The sequence below is a fragment of the Equus caballus genome, chromosome 5 (assembly GCF_041296265.1).
Source record: "Equus caballus isolate H_3958 breed thoroughbred chromosome 5, TB-T2T, whole genome shotgun sequence".
In the NCBI taxonomy this organism is placed as follows: Eukaryota; Metazoa; Chordata; class Mammalia; order Perissodactyla; family Equidae; genus Equus; species Equus caballus.
This window is the reverse complement of record NC_091688.1, coordinates 65,857,352-65,876,504: the sequence shown is the minus strand read 5'-3', so window position 1 is coordinate 65,876,504 and position 19,153 is coordinate 65,857,352. Positions and strand designations below refer to the sequence as shown.

The 19,153-nt window shown below is 41.2% G+C and overlaps 1 protein-coding gene across 14 annotated transcripts in view; it reads left to right on the top strand.

Annotated features, from left to right (window-relative positions):
* The first annotated feature begins 5,467 nt into the window (after nt 1-5,467).
* NTNG1 (netrin G1) overlaps nt 5,468-19,153 on the top strand; it is a 310,207-nt gene continuing 296,521 nt past the window's right edge. For 6 of the 14 annotated variants that reach the window (XM_070267257.1, XM_023641528.2, XM_070267260.1 and 3 more), the window contains exons 1-2: nt 5,635-6,759; nt 13,678-14,434. In XM_070267257.1, the coding sequence (XP_070123358.1) occupies nt 14,189-14,434 (246 nt within the window). In that variant the 5' untranslated portion in view covers nt 5,635-6,759; nt 13,678-14,188. Of the gene's footprint in view, nt 6,760-6,897; nt 7,066-13,677; nt 14,435-19,153 lie in introns of those variants that run through there. The other 8 variants (XM_070267261.1, XM_070267252.1, XM_070267259.1 and 5 more) reach the window with 3 other exon arrangements.

The following is a 19,153-nucleotide window of genomic DNA, read 5'->3' as shown; positions in this document are numbered from 1 at the left end:
AGATTTTCAGTGTCAAAAGCTCTCAAGTGTTCACCACAAAGGCCATCTACATGGGGCTGTGAGCTGCGGTCACACCAAACTCCTTGAAAGGGCCAAAATAGGCCCTATTGGATTAGGCCTCCTGACTCTGTTCCCCCTGCTGCCTGTGAGAAAGATTTTGCCCCTTTGCCTGCTGGATGAACACCTACTCATCTTTTGAGATGTAGGTCATACACCACCTCACCTACCCAGCCTTTTCCAGGATCCCCCTGGAGAATAGTACACTGTTTTCTTTGGGGTTCACCTGCTCCCTGTGGGTTTCAATCTCAGCTTCTACAGTAGTTAACAAGTTTGTTACCAAGTCTGTCTTCTCTAATGGATTGGAAGCTATGAGAGGGACTGTCTTATTCATCTCGTCATTTCTAACGCAGTCCCTAGCACACAGGAGGTGTGAAATTCATGTCTGAGAAAGAGGCAAGAGGAAGGGAGAGGGGGACAAGAAATAATTTCTATGATATTATAGGAATCTTACAATTGTGCTATTTTCTACAGGATTTCAAAGTTTGGAGAACTGACAATCGAGTTTCTTCCTGGCTTATTGAAGTAAGAAAAGAATTCATAATGCCTCTGATTTCACTCTTCTCCACTACAACTTAAGGCAGGATTTAAGAGAATTAGTCATTTTCTGTAGGAGAGGGAGCCTTCTTGCCAAAGAAGATGGCAGCCCACTGGGAAGTAAAGGCCACTTGGCACAAATCCCATCTTACTCACTAGAAGCCAACATCAGCTTATATCCAATGCCTCCATTGAGCATAGAAGCTAAAGGATGGAAGCCACAGAGCTGATAAAAGCAGCGGTCAGGGTAATCATTTCAGAACCGTAAACCTCAAACTAAACCCAGAAGCAGGAAGTCGAGAAAAGCGGGGAGAAACATCTGGGGAGAGTCGCCTCAAACCAACGGAACCTGTGATCTTATGTTTCTTTTCTGCTTTTTCTCTATTCTCGGGCTATCTTTCATCATGAATATTCTCATTGTAGTGGTTCACTGAAGTTTAGCTCAGCCATTGTTGCATTCTGCCCTACATCTATACGCCAGTACAAGAACTTCTTGTAGACGCTGCTAAACCACAGAGGCTGCATTCTATTGTAGTTTGGGCCAATGGCCTGACAGAAATCTTTGAAGTCCTGTACCATCATGCGACTTGTGTGCGTCTTTGCCCCATCTTGGGCACAAAAGGCGTCTCCAGATTTGACTATTACAACTACATTTCCCTTACGTAATCTCTAGTATAAAATTGAAAATGAACATTCCAGTTAGCCCAATGCTCTTTCCCAACGTGACTGTGTACACTCTGACTGGAGAGCTTTGCATTGCCACCAGCCCCTAGTACAGTTCCCGGCAGGCAGTGTGGGTCCCATCAACATTTATTGAAATGAAGAGAACTGTTGGGATGGAATTGATGGAAAGATCTCTAAATAAGGCAAGCAGTGTTAATCTTTCTTCATACATTTTTTTTCTCAGTTCGAAAAGGCTGCCGATTTTGTTGTTAGAGAATAATTGAAAATGTGAAAATTACATTTGACGAAATCTATAGAGCTGTTGATTTTTGAGACTGAACTTTTCCAGCCAACACACTAGATTAATTGTGAGATCTTCTTTCTTTAGGAAATAAGTTAGGGGGCCTGCCTAGTAGTGTAGTGGTTAAGTTCGCATGCTCCGCTTTGGCTGCCCAAGGTTTGCAGGTTCAGATCTCAGGTGTGGACCTATGCATGGCTCATCAAGCCATGCTGTGGTGGCAACTCACGTACAAAATACAGGAAGATTGGCATAGATGTTAGCTCAGCAACAATCTTCCTCAAGCAAAAAGAGGAAGGTTGGCAACAGATGTTAGCTCAGGGACAATCTTCCTCACCAAAAAAAAAAAAAAAAAAAGAAGAAGGAAAAGAAATAAGTTAATGATGCTGGACAAACTAAGTACAACAAAATATAAGGTCATAGAAGTTTACTGAATTTTTTCAGACCATAGCATTATCCAAACCTGCCAAGGGGGTGCCTCTTTTTATAGCCTCAGAAAAAAGATAAACTGTTAAACAAATATTGGCCACGTGTTCTGAGTCTCAAAAAGAATCGAAATGGGTAAAGAGAAGCTCAGGGTGCCATTATTTTGACGGATTTTACTGGTTGGATAAAAATGTCTAGTGTCACATGCTCAAAGTATAAAAATTAAGAAGCGATTTCTATTGATTTCTTACGGGTGAGATAGGGTAAACAAAAGCAAGAAACCTATTCTCCCTCAAACACCTCTATGGTCGTAAAGTTGGTATAGAAAAGAGACATGAAATATTTGACTAAAAACGGTCATCTTTTAGGTTAGCACGCTTTCTCCTAAAAAACCCCACCAAACCCCACATTTTGGTCATTTTTTTCATGTTGTTTTAACCAAGCAGCTAATTTTATTATTTCCAAACTATTTTACACAGCGCCATATTTTCAAAAGCACATGGGTGCTAAAGGTCATGATCCTTGCATTAGGTATTAACTTTCAATGGCTTATGTCACCTGCTATTCTTCATTCTAGAATCAGTGACACAGTAAATACGTGTATTTTCTTACACTAAGCAATAAGCTCTTTGGTCCGTTATCAGTCCTTAGAAGAACTAAATGAGATTGATGACACCCCTATGTTGGGCACGCTCGATTCGTGGGTAGTTTGGGTTTGTAAATTTAAAGTTTCAAGGTAAGTGTACTTGCTCCACCTACTACAACAGGAAAATGCCAATATCATCTAGGGCCAGAGCCCAGACCAGATGCTTAGGGCTTCCGAGAGGTTTAAATGTCAAAATATTTAAGCATTAAAAAATCCTGTTAGGTAAGGAACTTCAAAACCTGTCAAAACTACACTGCTAATGGCTCTGTAATAAAGCACGTCCCCGAGCACAGGGTGGAGGCAGGAAAGAGCTAAAGGTTTTACAACTGCTCAGAAGGATGCTTCTACTGGGACACAAGCAGCAGCTAGAAAAGGCATCTATCATCTGCTGTACAACTGGCCACATAGAACTGGCCCCTGATTTGGAAATTTCAGACATTGAAGTCTTAATATAACGGGAGTTCATTCCTATTACCAAGGAGGCTATAAGTGAATCCCCGGAAGGAGCAAAAATTATTCATACCTGCAAGGAACATTATCTCATCCTTCTTTTATGTCCAGTACTTTATAGTATTTATAAGAAGACATATCTTTTTGGACCAGATATATTGCAAATATGCTACCACGACAAGTTTGGCATATTGACATTACAAGTATTTAAACAACCTTGCCAAATCTCTAAAAAGAAGGTTTTTAAGCGGCTAATAACCCAGAAAAATGACATCAGTTAGAGACCTAACAGGATTACAAATAAGTGAAAATCTAAGTTGAAGAAGCATGAGGAATGCATGGAAACCAGCCAGAGATCTGAAGCCAGAGAACTGAAAGATCAAACAGTTCTTCTCTGAAAGGAGAGAGAAAAAAAGGAGAGTTGAAAGGTTAAATAAAAACAGAAAAATCATTCTTTCCAAAGAAAGTTAAATATATACAGGTGAAGAAAGCAAAGGCTGATAGAAAAAGTAAGGATGTCCTCAATTTTTTTTCCCTGATGCCAAGAAAATATGTAAAGTAAGTTTCTGATTGGTGTGTATTATATAAACAAGCATATTCGGAAAAGCTGGTTTAATATATAAATGTTAGTTTACGGGTTCTCAGTTGAAGGGAGTATATCACATTCAGCCACGTGCTTTTTTGGAGGAAAAGTCCTTCCTGTCCTGTCCCCACTGGAGGAGGGCTCAGGATCTGCAGGGGAAGGGGAGTGAATGTTGAAAAGTCTCTTCCGGGGATTCTGATTCCCTGCCCAGAGTTTAGATCCACACGCTTAGTGGGTGATTTACTGAGTCTGTGAAAAGATCAGAGCACGTTTGAGAGAAAAATTCACCTCTGGACGACTCTCCCACTCCTGGAGTGGGAGAAGCTACCTCACTGGAGAGGGTCCCATTCACAGAGCAGATTTATTTGGGACTGAGGTCTGCCTCGGAGTGAAAGGAAGCTTGGAATGAGGGAGGGTACGGTATAGGAAGGGGGGACGGAGGTCCGTTCCAGGATTTTGGCAGACGAAAGGGAACATTTCTGCAGGTTGGGAGTCAATATCACAAAGATCTTGGTATATATCAGGAGAGAATTTCCTAATCTCTGTGTAGATTTCTTTTCTTTACTTTTTACTGGAAAAGGTCCTAAAAAGATCAAATAAAGCTGAGAATCGGATCTCAGAAGGGGTTTTCTTGGCTTGACAGAAAAGGGCAGGACGAAGAGCTGAGGCTGAGAGCTGTCTGTATGTCAGCGTTCAGGCCAGGGGTCAACAAGAAGTGAGAGGGCCACTCTGGGTGTTGTTTCTCAAGACCTGCTAGCTCCCCAGAAGGGACTGTGCTCTGGGGGCCTGTGCAGGAGGGTTAGGTGGTGAGCGGCATCTGCGTATAATCAGTCATATATCTCAACTCTGGAGGAGCATGAGCAGAGGCTGGGTGAAGAGCCAGGAGGGACCACTGTCTAAGGCCACCTTTGAGGAGGACTTTCAGCCCTGTAGGTAACTCCTTAAGCACAGAGGTGGGGAGGAGGAAAACAGGGCAATCCGAGATTCCTGCCCCGGAAGTAATCAAGGGAGGGAGGTGCCTTGGTGGCCTCTCACGTGTTGGAGGGTCTAAGTTTGTGGTGTGTGAGTCCTGCCTCCTTCTTGGCTACTCAGGGCCCAGGAGGGTCTGGTTACAGGCTCAGTTCAACAACTTGCTCTCTTATGCATCCTTCTGCCACCACCATCCCCAACCACCACAGAAAAATGACCCTTCTGCTCTTAGCTCTGGCCATCATCGTGGGGCATGCAGTTAGTGACCAGGTGTTTACAGTTGCCCATTTCCTACGCTCTGCTTTGCGTTAACCAAACTTGAGTCAGGCTTCTCCTTCGCACAGGACCCTGAACTGTGAGCTTAACTCCCAAATCTGACCAAGTATTAAAGAACAGAACATGTTTCCTTGTCAGCTTATTCCCCAAATCGTGGACCACAGAGACACATTTCTCATTAAACCAAGTAGTCGCGGGGGACCTCCTGCGCCCTCTCTTCCGCCCAGCCTTCCCATACTGTTTTCTCCCCTTAGCATGTAAAAAAGCCTATTTCTGTTTGGTTTTGAGATGCTTACGGGATCAGAGTGTTCTCCCTATTGCAATAGTCCTTTTTTTCTGATTAAAGTGTATATCTAAGTCTGGATGATTATTATTATTATTATTATTATTATTGACGTTCGTATGTAGCTAAGAGTGATCCCAGGGAAGTCTGAGCCCCCACTGGGGGGGAATGAAGTCTTGGGGCTCGGGGCGTTTGTCTTTCTCTTGGGAAAGGCTAGGAGGCCTGAAATACACACAGCTGTTTCTTGAACTTCAACTTTCCAAAGGAGAAGGAATTTCTAAATGAGGAGGTTCGAGGCTTGCGCTGCAGGGACCGCTGGCGGGGCAAGGGAATTGTTGGTTGAAAAACACAGTTGCGATCTCGGCCTGGGGTGAGGGGTGTGCTTTCGATTGGTTCGGGGGAGGAGAACGAGGAGTGAGGGATGGGACGGGCGGAGGCACGAGCGCAAGGTACGTGAAGAGTTACTAGAAACCGTGCTTTTGCGGGCGAGCTGGGGGTGGGGGAGGTGAAGGGTGGTCTCGCAGCCTCAGCACCCCGAGGTCGTGGAGCGGCGGCAGCGGCGGCCAGAGCAGCAGCAGCAACAGCGAGCGGGACGGAGTTAGGACCGCTCGGAGCGCCCAGGTCTCGAGGTAGTATAAGGTTTGCAAGCCTTCCACTTGCTGGCGGTTGCAGAAGAAGATCTGCTTTTAAGTGAAACGTACATGCCACCCCTCCGAGGGCTGCGGCTTCCCGGGTTTGCTTCTTTCTTTCTTTCTCGCTGCTCCGGCCCTCGCGCTCACTCCTTAATTTGTACGCGCCCCTAAGTTTGCCAAGAGCTCGCTGCCCGCTCGGAGCAGGGTCCGGCCAGGCGCCGCGGGCGGGGGCGGGGAGCCCGGGAGCCGCAATCCAGAAGCATCGTGGGCCATGTATATTTCATCAAATGGACTTTGGGTGCGTCGCGTCTCGCAGCCATCAACGCTATGTGCAGTGACATTTCTGACTTGAGTGGAGGAATGCGCGAAGGAAGCCCGGGCGAAATTGGTACATGAGGATCTTCTTGGCGCCAATGCTAATTGTCCTGATTTATGTCCCTTCTGACTAAGCTCAACGTCTTCATCTGAAATAAAATGAAAGCTGTGCCAAACGGGGTAGAACCGCCGGGCCGCTGGTTCTGATCCCCAGGAACCAGGAAATCGTCCTTCAGCTTAAAAAAAAATTTTTAAAAAAAGGAAAGAGGAAAAAATAGAAATAGAAAAAAAAATGCCTCAGTAAAAGTTTAAGGCGAGAAGTGGCAGAGGCAGTGGCGCGAGGAGGCGCGGAGGAGCGCTGGCAAGCGGGGGACTGGGCTGGCAAGACCTCCGAAGGCTGCGATTTCATTATTAATATCAGTATATTTTTGGAGGGAGAGGCCCCTTTCTCATCCTCTCTTCCTCTCCGCCCACCCCTATTCCCTCCCCCTCATCTACCTGTCAAAGTCACTGATCTTTTGCATTTCGGAAGAGGACGTCAACGGGAAGGAATTCCCCCTCTTGGTGCGGGTTCCGAGAGGGGTCGACGCGCAGGAGGCTCCCCCCGAGGGGCCCGAGGCGAAGGTAATTAAGCGGCGGGGAGTGGCGGGCCGGCGCGGGGCTCTGGGTCTGCGGGGTCCTCTCCCGCGGCTGGCCGGGCGCGATCGGGACCCCGGGGCGGCGGCGGCGCTCGGGTCACCTCCCACCCCCCTCCTCCAGCGCAGCCCGCGCCCCGGAGGAGGCTCGGCGGGAATAGCCGCCGCCCGCCCGAGCGCCGCCTGCGGGCTCCGCTGCTGCGGCCGCCGCCCGAGGCGCCCCGGGCTGGGCAGGGCCGCCGCCCCTCGCCGTCTGCTCGGCTCCCGGCCGGCGCAAGGGCAATCGGGCCACACGGTAAGTGCCGCCCGCTTCCCCCTTCTTCAACGATCCGCGCGTCCCGTCTTTCTCCCTCTCCCCGCGGGCGGCCTGCCTCCCTCAGGCGCCCCCAGTGCAATCCACAGGCGGGCGGGGAGCTCCGGGTGGGCGAGGAACTTTGGGAAGCGCCTGGAGGAGGCAGCGCGCGGAGCCTCTGCGCGCACACGCCCCGCACACTCTCACACCCACACACATGTCTCCCCGAGTGTGCGCCCGGGGCAGGTTACGTGTCTGTGTGTTGTATCCAGAGCCTGGGCGCTGGGTTGGTGTCTCCATCGACGGACTGCCTGGCACCCAGCGCGCTCTCCTTCTCACACACCTGGCCACACACAACGCTGGAGGCTGCTTTTTTTTTTTTCCCTTTCGCCAATTGTCTTTTCTTTGGGGAAAAACTTGCCCTCTTGCCGGCCCTGTGGAGCTGGCGGCCACACTGAGAGCTTTTGAAGTTCCCTTCTTTTAATCTCCTTTATTGGAGCGAGATTAAAGCATTACTATTCCATGTTGTGCAGCTGAGGAGAAGGGAAAATTGAAAGAGGGACAGACTTGGTGTAGGTATGCTGTTGGGAACATTTTCTCAGATTCTTTCCTGGCGTTACGTTAATCGGTTGATGGATTCGGCTAGGGACATTGAATTGCTCTCCTGTATGGATGTGGATATCTATATATAATACAAATAATACTGAATATTATTGGGCCCAAAATAACCAATTAAGTGATTCATACCCCGACAAACTTAGATAAAAAAAGAAACTGCGCCCTCTGCTGTTTATTTTAGTAACCTCACCCGAGGACCTTTTTTCTTCTTCCAGAAATCCACTTAGGAGGTTGTCATCTTACAGGGCAAGGGAGGAAAATTCTTAGCGGGGATTTTAAAACAACTTTATTTGCAAAAGTCTGAGCTTGCATTACCATCATCGCATCAGGCATAGATTTCCAGAGACTGGAGGCTTCTGTTTCTCCTCCCCTCCCCCATCCTTCTCTTTACCCAGGGAACGGTAATAGAGCCGCTCGTTATCATAACAGTTTGTCAATCTTTGGGATGGAAAATTCTGAGTAAGAGTCAAAATTCTACTAAACATATGGTGTATCTGGCAGTAGATTTGCTCTAGAAATAAGGCCCCAGTTGATGACTGAAAATACTAAAAGTTTTCTTGCGGAAATGAAAAACAATTCCAGAAATCTTCCAGGAAGATCATTTATTCAAATATACTTAAGGGTTAAGCTTGTTAAAAAGTTTTCCAGAAATTCTCTTTTTCGGAGAAGGGGCAAGATTTTTCTGATTTGTTTAGCCCTTAAGGAACATCTCTAACCTGTGGGGAATTAGCCACCCGAGGTTTCATGAAGTATTTTGAACTGTGTCACTTCGAATGCCTTCACCCCTCTCCCCCCTTTTCTTTTTGGCAAAAGAAAAGCAGCTTAATAAGTGTCCAAGATTCTTTTGGAAGATAAGCAACTTTCAGTTTTTCATTAGGACAAAATTTGGATCTTTGCATGTGGATCAGCATGCAAAGAAAAGAATGCATCAAGTGTTCTGCATGTAATGTTCTTCCAGCTTCCATACATAAAGGATATATTTCTTTTTCTTTTCTGGATGACATGAAATGAGATCTATTTCACCACTAAAGACAAACAGGAGGACATTCAGAATTCGATATATTTGTGTATTAGTTTGCTGAGACTTCTTACTGTGAAATTTAAGAGGGGTAATCTTAAAATTTTGTGAGAAAACACTTTATTTGCACGTAAAGCTATTTTTCTATTGAGATTTTTGTTTTGTCAGCTTTCGCTGGGCATATGTGTTAAAATGATTCAGGTTAGCTTTTTTAGGAGGAGGCTAATGTATTTTGCAGTTTCCTTTGTATATTTGTAATTGATGCAAATACCTGTTTTTGCTTCCATTATTATTCTGAAAAAACATCAGGTAATATGTTTAAAAAATTAAACCAGTACACATTTAGTTGACATGTTTTCTAAGTGTTATAAAGATTTGGAGAGAGAGTTTTAGAGTTGCAAAAGCGCCAAGTCTCTTGGAAAGACAGAAAATTTTATACAACTTGGAAAATCAATTATATGTTAACAGAAAAATACATTTGTGTGTGTGTGTGTGAATTATATTATAGGTCAGTAAGAGATTTAGCATACTTAAAAAAATAATTTTATCTTCAGAATCCAGAATTTTGTTTCGAAACTTCAGGTGGGCGTAGATTTTCTCAAATGTGTATTTGAAACCTTGGATCTCTGAACTTGTCCTACATGAGAAGGAAAGATTTATTGTGCTGTGGTAATGAAACCCCAGATTTCTTCTAGGCTTAACTGATTCCAAAATAAATTTATGTATATCCTATCCTCAAACATCCTGCAAAATGCATGCTATCTAATTTCTCCAATCATTCTTTTCCCCGTGAAAACAGAGGTCTTTCAAATACTAAGGTATGCTATTTGGTTTTATTAAAAAAATCTCATGATAGGCAGTTGCTCATAATACCTGATCAAGTATGACTACAATATGCCAATGATATTGCAGTACATGTTAAATTCCTTATATTTTGAGAGACAGTTAACAAAAGGATAGAAGCAAATGTTTCCTATTAAGATGACTAGAAAATGCTTTCTTCACAACCAATAAACAAATGCAAAGAGCCTTCAAGTTACGTTAAATATCTCATCTAGTCAATCTCATTATGACAGTATTGGAAGCTGCTGATTTTGCTAGGTTATGGAATTTGTCTATATCGTTATCTCTTTATATTTTTCACTCAATGGAATATGATTATAGTCAATGTTCTTTTTGTTCCTTCCCATTCAGAAACATGCATATTTATAAAATTCTTAATGTCTATGAGGAATGAGTCAATAGCTGTCTATTCCAGGTGCCCCTGAAGAGCTAAGTGTTTATGGAATAAATAGCCTACTACCGCCACCCCCACCTCCTAGTGAGATTATGTAATGAAACGAATGCTGAGAGCCAGCTAAAGTTGGTGGATTTACTGTCATATTTTCCTGTCAGTTGATGAAATTGGCAATTGTTTTTGGAATGTAATTGACTAGAATTTTGATCATTATTATTTCCATGTAATATTTTGAGAGGCTTCTTTTCTGATGAGAGGAAAGGCCTGTGAAATACCTTCTGCAAAGTTAATCCAAGGTGGAAAGGAATTAGCTACAGAATCCTGGAGAAAGATGTTCCATGTATGCAAAGCCGTTTTATAGCCCATTTTATTCCGGATAAATAACATCTGTCAACTTGAGGGCATGACATAATTTCATATTTTTACTTTGGCTCCGCACATTTATACATCAGTCAAAGGTCTATGGAGTACTCATAGCATATTAATGGGTATTTTTTATCAAAGAGGACATCTCAGTACTTTAGTGCACAAGTAGAGATGATAGGATTATTTGATTAACTGTGAGTTCCCACGGTTCGCAAAGTGGAGAACTGGACCTGGGGCTGCCAGAGCTCTTGGGAAGCTGCATCCAGGTGACATGAACACCTGAAACAATTGCAAAGCCCACATTACTTGCCAGTTAGTTCAGGTATAGGTCACAGGGGATTGGTTTAGTATATTAAATCCCCAAATATGTCACTGACTGTCCTTCTCATAATCGGTTTGCCTAGCTCTTTGCTGTGATGACCTAGCTTTTAAGAAGCAATTGATGATTTTAACCTGGTTGAGAGCATAGCCAGATGGGAACTGGTGCCATTAGGTGATAAAGGTTAAAGGGGAAATCTTCTATTTTTACATCACTTTGTTTCCTTTGAAAACTCCGTAATTATACTTTAATGGAAAATTCCCGATTTTGACAGAGGCTTCTTTTCCATTGTGTGTCATGGAAGTTTGTAGATTTAATTTCTCACCAGTTTGAAATTAAGAGGATTTTCTTTGAAGTGTATGTGGCACTGAATAGTATGGAGATCCTGATCTGAAGTATACAACCTAGGTGACGCTACAATACGTAAAAATTAGGAGGAAATCAAATAATTATGTTAAAGAACAGCTTAGTGACCCTCTGCTCCTGATCTGTAATGTGCTGTGGTCAATATCTTTTTCTGTGTCAATGGGAGCTCATTAAATGTAAATTCTGCAGACTAACTCAGCCATGCCATATTAGTGCTTGCCAAAGCTTGACATTTTTAATACATTAATAATATGTCTGTAATGTAATGGAAAACTATTAATCACAACTGGTTATGTGCCAGAAATTTAAGCTATAATTGGCTGCTTCTTGTCAAGAATGTCTGGCGCGCAGTCCTGCAACTGCCTAATATTCAAATATCTTGCACTCCTCTGCATTTTTCCTTGTCAGTTCTCTAAATTCGATCAATGATGTAGTCCATAATTCTGTGTAATGACCATCATTATAATTCTGGTATACTTTAATGAGAATTCGTTACCTTGGGATCACTGTTGTGTCAGGAAATAGTAACAGGTTCACATACATTTTCTTAGTGTCCAAATTTTTAAAATACACATATCTGGTCACCCTTTATTTTGTGGTTGCAGTAAGGCAACACGTGGATGAAGACAGAGTTATGAAGAATAAATGGATTCGGGGGTAACATTTATTGGTTAAAAAATATAAAGATTAATCTCAGGGAGAACATTCAAATATATAAATAAAGTCACATTTTAAAGATAATAAAAATTAACTCATAATGCTCACCAAGTTCAAACTCATTGTAGTCCATCCCAGGTCTTCTGGAGGATATTGTTGGTACATAAGTTGCTATGTATTTGAAACTAAGAATTGAAGTTAATATTTCTAGTCTAGTAGATTTTGCTCTGCTTCAGTTTCAATGCCCACCTCCTCCCCACCCCGTGAAAGTGTTTGTTCTTGTGGTAATAAAGTAGTAAACACAGTTGAAAAATGCATCTAGAAAATGTACATTTGCATTATTTTGAGACCTTTTCAGATTATTAATCGTCAAATTCTTGCATGTTTCTGAAAATAGCGACTTAAAATTACTAATGAATCTGAAAAAACCAGATCGCTGTCGTAGCCACACCACGTGCTTCCCTGTGATTTTTTTTTCTTTTTAACTCAAGATTTCAAAATGTGCTCAACACAGTGTAGTCTTTACGTTACAAGGAAGAGGCCGATTCAAATCTGTGGTTTGTACATGTTTAGACAAACTGCTAATTATTGCTTCATAGGAACTCAAATATTCAACACTTTTCCTAATAGAAAATATCACAAATTGCAGCTGTATGATAACATTTTATGAATTGAATATAATGAAAATTGCACTTGCATCCATAAAGCAATTATTATAAATTACTTTGCTATGGAAACACAATTCAACCATCTGTTGGCATTTCATAGTCTCTGTGGCTTAGTTCATTTTAAGATGGTGCATTCTTTAAATATAGTGAATTCCTTTTATAAGAATGTTTGAAGATAGTGAACTTCCATATTTAACCTGCTTAATGTGACTTGAAGGGTCTATCCTGGTATTTTCGAAAACTGTAGGCTTTTTTGTCCTTTTCCAACTGTTTAAAAAATAGTTAATTATTGGGGCTATAACAATATGAACCAACAAATGAAGCAAATATACTTTTTTTACACCTGGATTTCAAATATTATAGTTTGTTTAGATTTGGACTGGGATCTCTAAAGAGAAAAGTTGCCAGTTCGACTCACCAGTGACTTGTACCCATTATTGCGTAGTCTGCGTTATCAGTTAACCCAAAATACTTTTCAACAGTAATTTTTATTTTCTCTCTTGGAATTAGTGCCACATTATTCTGCTTCATGGCCTGTTAACTCACCCTCAGCTATTTTTATATGTGCATTTTAAATTGTGCATTTTGCTACAGAGCTTTTAGTTTTAAAGCAGCGTATAATATTCGCCTTTGGGACAAATTATCTTCTTCTGTTACAGAAAGTAACTTGCAGATGCAGATGTAATGGCTATAAAAAGATGTAAGAAAATAGAAAATTCTTATGAAAGGAAAATTTGCTCCTCTGGTTTTATTTTTGAATATTTTTTTCGGAAAGCCAAGTTATCTTTATCACTAAATGCAACTAAACAAAAGATGCTTGAGTCTTCCAGTATAATGAGTAAATCCAAAGGGACCGGCTTGTGCCAACAATGCCGGTTTTCACTCCAGCTAAACAAAGCTAAGAAACGTACCAGGAATTTGGAAATTTTTAGGGTCTCTTTGCCAAAAGACAAAAGGCATACAAGTAGTTGTCACTTCTTTGTCATTGTTATAAAAGCGCTCATTTCCCCCATTGTTCTCCTGGAAGATTTTCTAGCACTGCAATATATGAGAAATCTTTAAATCTAGCTGCTTGCTCTCAGTTTTGTCCAGATGGAAATATAATTTTTAAGGCAAAAACCTGTAGCTCACCTGGAACACGCACGTCAGTCTCTGTTATGGAAGAGTTAAGGATTTCATATTGAAATCCTTCCCAATGTGAATGATTTCTGTGGTTTGCTTGTTCTAGCAAAGCAGCTGAGTAAAGGTTATCCATATTACACCAATTTGCTTTATATTGCATCAAACCTCCAAAATGTCAACATATCACACATTTTGTAATGCATTGATTCTGGGACAGTAACTCTTACTCTTATTGTTTCTAAAGGGTCTTGGTGCCAGAAGAAAAGAATGATTGATGGGAAACAGACACCGGGCCATAGACACTCATCCTTTTGCTTCAGATACTGATGTCAGTGCGTCTGAGCATCCTTTGTGAGCTGTGAACATTGAAGATCACCCATGGTTATCGGATGTACAACAGGAAAGCAACCACTTTGCTAAATCATTATCTGCTACGGGACGTCTTTTACAAAAATCAAACGAGACCTGAGTCTAATAGATATGTTCTAGAACAACGAAAACACAGCAAGTTGTTGTTAACGCCTAATGCAGAAGTATGTTAGGCTTCCACCAAAGTTCTCAATATACCTGCACACACTCAATATCTTAACTCTTCACTTTTAGTTTTGGAATTTACTTTATGATCTCATCCTCTTTTTTAAAAAAAAAATACAGATCTACCTGCATATAGACGTATAGGTATATGTAAAATAAACATAGATCACTGATAAGCAAACCCTGCTTTAGTTACCACGAAGATTGCCAAGAATTTAGAGATGTATTTGTCAAGATTCCTGTCAATCCATGCCCTTTGGGTTACAGTGTCCTCAGTGATGCAGCCCTACCCTTTGGTGTGGGGACATTATGACGTGTGTAAGACTCAGATTTACACAGAAGAAGGGAAAGTTTGGGATTACATGGCCTGTCAGCCGGAATCCACGGACATGACAAAATACCTGAAAGTGAAACTGGATCCTCCGGACATTACTTGTGGAGACCCTCCTGAGACATTCTGTGCGATGGTGAGACATCCCTTTCAAATAGAATATTTCATATTAAGTGGGGCATGTTGTATATACATACGAATGTGGTGAGCGTAGACCCAACGCGTGCAATGAGCTGAATCTGCAGGTGGCAGGTTTGTGCTAACAGGCTGGCTTCATTCTCAGCGGAGGCTTGCACGACCTGGAGTTACAATTTGCACAGTGTGATTGATGCACTGGAACTTACTTTCTGCTTTCCAAAGGTTTCACTGAGACAGGTGTACTGTATATAAATTATAAAAGAAAAAGTCCAAGTGGCGGTTAAATTTCAGTTTGGAGACTGGGAATATGATTAGGCCTTATGTTATGGTAAGCATAAAATTCATTGGTAGACTAACTTTAAAAACACAAAGGTTTCTTTACATGTATATATATATAAGGCCAGTCTCAAGTTCCGTAGTTCAAGGCTAAGTTAGATTTCATGGTTTTCCTCACTAGGAAGCTGCTATGATTTGGAAGTCCTTGGTTAGGAGACCAGTGAGAAGAGAAACAGAGGAAAGAGGGCCTCAAACCTCATGAGAAGCTTTTCTAGAAACATCTTATTTGTCAACTCATCAGCCCCTGATTTTCAAGGGTCCGCAGTTTTCTATGCGTATTTTAAATACAAATGTTGGAATGTTGAAAACATATTTGCCGAGAAGTAATGACCTGGGGCATACAAATTCAGGTGCTATCCTTTTGATAAGTAAAGTTACAGAATTCATTATTTTCGTGGTGTAGATAGTCTTTTTCTTGGTGGAAAGTTAAATGCTATGTGAAAAGATACTATTGGAGTGACACACTGAATTTTCACTAAGGACATGGTTGAAAATAGACCTACAAGATACTAGTAAAGAGTTTTTGGTTAAAATGATGTAAATAATGTGCTAAAGAATTCAGACAGCGTGTTTGGTTTTTCTCATTGTTTTTTATTATAAGTGGCCTTTATCTGCTACAGGAACTGTGATCCCATTTTTCTCCACATAACATAGAATCGGATGGCAGATTTTAATAGTATTCCTACCTGACTTTATTGTCTCGAACCTGGCCTGGCATTTTCAGGATAGTGAAACTATTAATCAAAGTAGCATCTGTTTGCAGTCCCCAGTGAGTTAAATTAGCATAAGATCATCTTAGACCTAGCACTGTAGAGAAGGTTTTGTAACAGGAAACAATTTTGAGCAATAAAGAGTGTTTTCGCCTAAAAGCTAAGGGCTTGCCATTTTTCAGAAGTGCCTTTGGGGACTGGTTTGAATTATAGTCTAAACCTGATTTTGTGGAGAGTGAGAAAAAGAGCTTGGCTATTAGGTGTCACTATGACTAAAGTGCCCTGAAAGACCAAATATTTCAAGGAGAGGACTTGTCTCTCTGGGAAACAGGTATGTGCTTTGCAAAGAAGTTGCATTTTAGAAACCAGAGACTTCCAGAAGAGGAGTGTATTCAAACACTTTAGCAAAACTGGGCGTTTGTTGGCTTATTATAAGGTCTTTAATAATCCCTCATAAAAGGTCGAATTTAAGATCTCATTGCAAACCTGGGGTGAAATTGCTGTTCAGGTGGTAGGTTGTGCAATCTTCCGCTCCTTACAGCAGAGGACGAGTTCTGGGCCAGCTCTTCATCTTATTAAGAACTCTCTAGCTCTCTACATTGGTTTGCATGACACTTGTAGCAATATGTCGCTTCTGGAGTTGTTTAATAATTTACAGATCTAAGTAAAATAGCAAATAATCCTGTTTCAGAGTGCCGGTTCCACTGGCGTAGGCCCTATGTGATGTGTTCAACGTGTGATTTGAATGTGTAGCTTCCTCATCTCAGCCCCTGGCAAGAAAATGCTTGCTCAGCACTGCTTCTGTCCATCACGTTGAAGGGTTGACTGGGCGGCTTCAGCATGCCTTTTCTCCCATCGTGAGTGGGAAAGCGCCCATTACAGAACTTCTCATGCCCGCATTTCATGGGGACATGGTCTAAGGTTCTTAAATAAGCCACTTCCTACCAGTCCACCGGGTAAGTGATGTTAGAGACCAAAGGAGAAAAAAGAAGTTCAATGATATCCCTCAGCTTTCTCAACTGCGGTAACATGTATACTTTATATGTTTACATGCGACTCCACAGGACGGTCTTTTGAAAGGCTGCATCTTAGTATGATGCAGATATTCAGAAGCCTTGGCGCATTTAAGCCCGTCATGGGGCAGAATTGCTTTCCAAGGGAGAATGTAAGGTTTGTGAGACGTTACCACTCAGTGCTTAATTTGGAATCTTTAGTATGCTTCTGATTGGTGTAACCGATTTAATAATCTGTCCTTTAAATGCATACTTTGGGACTATTTGTATGCATATTCTACGCCAAGTCAATGATAATTGCCTAATCTAGCAACGCTTCCTCTCATAAAACTCTTTAGTATAAGGGTTCCTGACATGAGGCTGTAAAGCTGTCTCAGGATGCTGTCATAGCAGACCTGTTTAGGTGCTCCTTACCCCAAGGTCTAATGGGAATCCATAAAGTCATTTGTGTTACGACTTTCACATTCTCTCCTCCTTGACACATGCAGCCATAGCTGCTCTCTCAGAGTCGTTATGGCCTATTACATCAGGGCAGCTGCCACATAAGTACAGTCACTACTTAGCCCTTATATGTAAATGTTTGCTGCAAAATGGTTTCAGTAACCACCTGTTCAACTAGCAACACCCTTATTAGCTGTGACGATAGCAGTTCTGAGCACCGAAGGGACATTTGGTCAAAGAAATACCCTATAATTCCCACAGCCTATTTATTTTATATAAAGTTGAAGATCATTGGCAATGCATGAAGAGAGTCTGTGTTGCCACTTTTTGCATTTGCTCCATCATTCTATGCCAGTGACCATCCGTGAATGCTGCATTTACTTTAGAGTAAAATTTTAGGAAAAAAGCACCACATGACTCTATTTAATAATAGATCTCTGCTTATTAACCTGGATGACCTACTTAATAATTCTTTAATATCTAGTGGTTTTAAATTGTTGTATGTTAATAGCACCAACATTTTAAATATCAGTTTTGTGGGAGAATTCTGCCATTTCTACTTCTGAGAGTAGATCGGGGAGATAGATATAGATACAGATATACACATATACATATATGTGTATGAATTGTGTATATTGAGATCATACCTTTTCTTTTTAATTTAATTTAATATATTCCTTTTAAGTTGTTGATGGCTGAAAAATATCTCTGTTTTTGTTAAGGGAGAAGAATCTGAAGGGTAGACGAGGGTTAAGCCGTTTTTTTAGGCTGAGATAACATGTTAGCGTAGCTCATGTCCTTCTTTCAGCCACTTAAAAGCTTCAGGTAGCACAGCTTTGTCAGAAAACGGAGATCATCCAGTGACTACACGATTTGTTTCAATTTGCGTGAAGAGCAAATACGATGATCTGAACCTGTGTGTAAAGCTGAAGTGACAACGCAAAGCTATGCCTTGTTCTTTGCGTTTAGACAAACTTAGCTGTCATATCTCTACCCAACACCCCAGTGGCTTAAAAATGGCAAAATTATCTGCAATTATCTCTAGCCTGCAGCTCATTTTCTGGATAAGTTAAATAGAAGCTTTGAAACGAAGCCTACAGATGGAAGATGTCGTGTGCGTTTGTACAATTTATGGCGCAGAAGTGCTGATGACTGTAGAAATGCGAGCCCTTGAGTGCTGCGATGGATTTCAGAGCCAATCAAAGCTAAATTAGGAAACAAAGATTATTAAAAAGTCTTCTGTGCATGTAATTTTGGCATAATGTTATGAGGTGGACATTAAAGGTTTCCCCTGGAGACTGTCAGCATCATTAATGCCGCATGCCTTTAATTACAAGTAGAATCATATTACTAAAAAAATGGAGAAAATAAAGTACTCTGAGGAGTAGTTAGCAATACCCTCATTATGTTTACTGAAATAATTAAAAGAAAGGGTATAATTTTTCTAAATAAAATGTCAGAATTTGAAATGAAAATGGGTTTTCTTTAGGAAATTTACTAACGTGTGCCTACGCTCTTGATAGGCATTTATTCAAGCACCATAACAGGTCTATTAAGGATCATTCCATGTAGTGCTATTTCTAGATAGACTCCTATTAAGGAAAAAAACTTTAATTATTATAAGCATTGTGGATAGAACATATTTCATTATGTCCAAATGGAGTTTGCCAAAGTAGTAGAAAGCCTTCAAGTTTTATGATTTTAAAGGAACCCAGTGGGATGAGTGAATGGTAATGCAGAGTCTCAGGGCTATCCATAACTTAAATTTCTAATTTGACATCGGCTCAGGTTGCCATCTGGTGGCTATCAAGTGGCTTTTGAGAAGTTAATTTGATAAACTCAGTTACGTTTTCAATGACAAGGCATTAATATCAATTTCCCCAAAACTGGAAACGACGTTGATTTATATAGTAATCGAATAATCTTAAAAATACACTCTGTTCGCATGAAACATAATTCAATAAATGAATGAAGTTCTAATAACAGTGACATCTTTCATTTGAACTGATTTATCCTTAAATTATGCCAGAATGGAATTTTTAAAAACCTTCGTTTTCTTCATTATTAACATTTCATTGTTATTAGTTCGTTATTTAAACTTATTTCTCAGAAAAGTTTAGTTCATGTTTGCAATGAATTAAGTTCTATGGAAATGAATCTTTCTGCTATGTCTCTATAGCAAGTATTTTCTTGTTGAGGAGCCTACAATGACTCCTT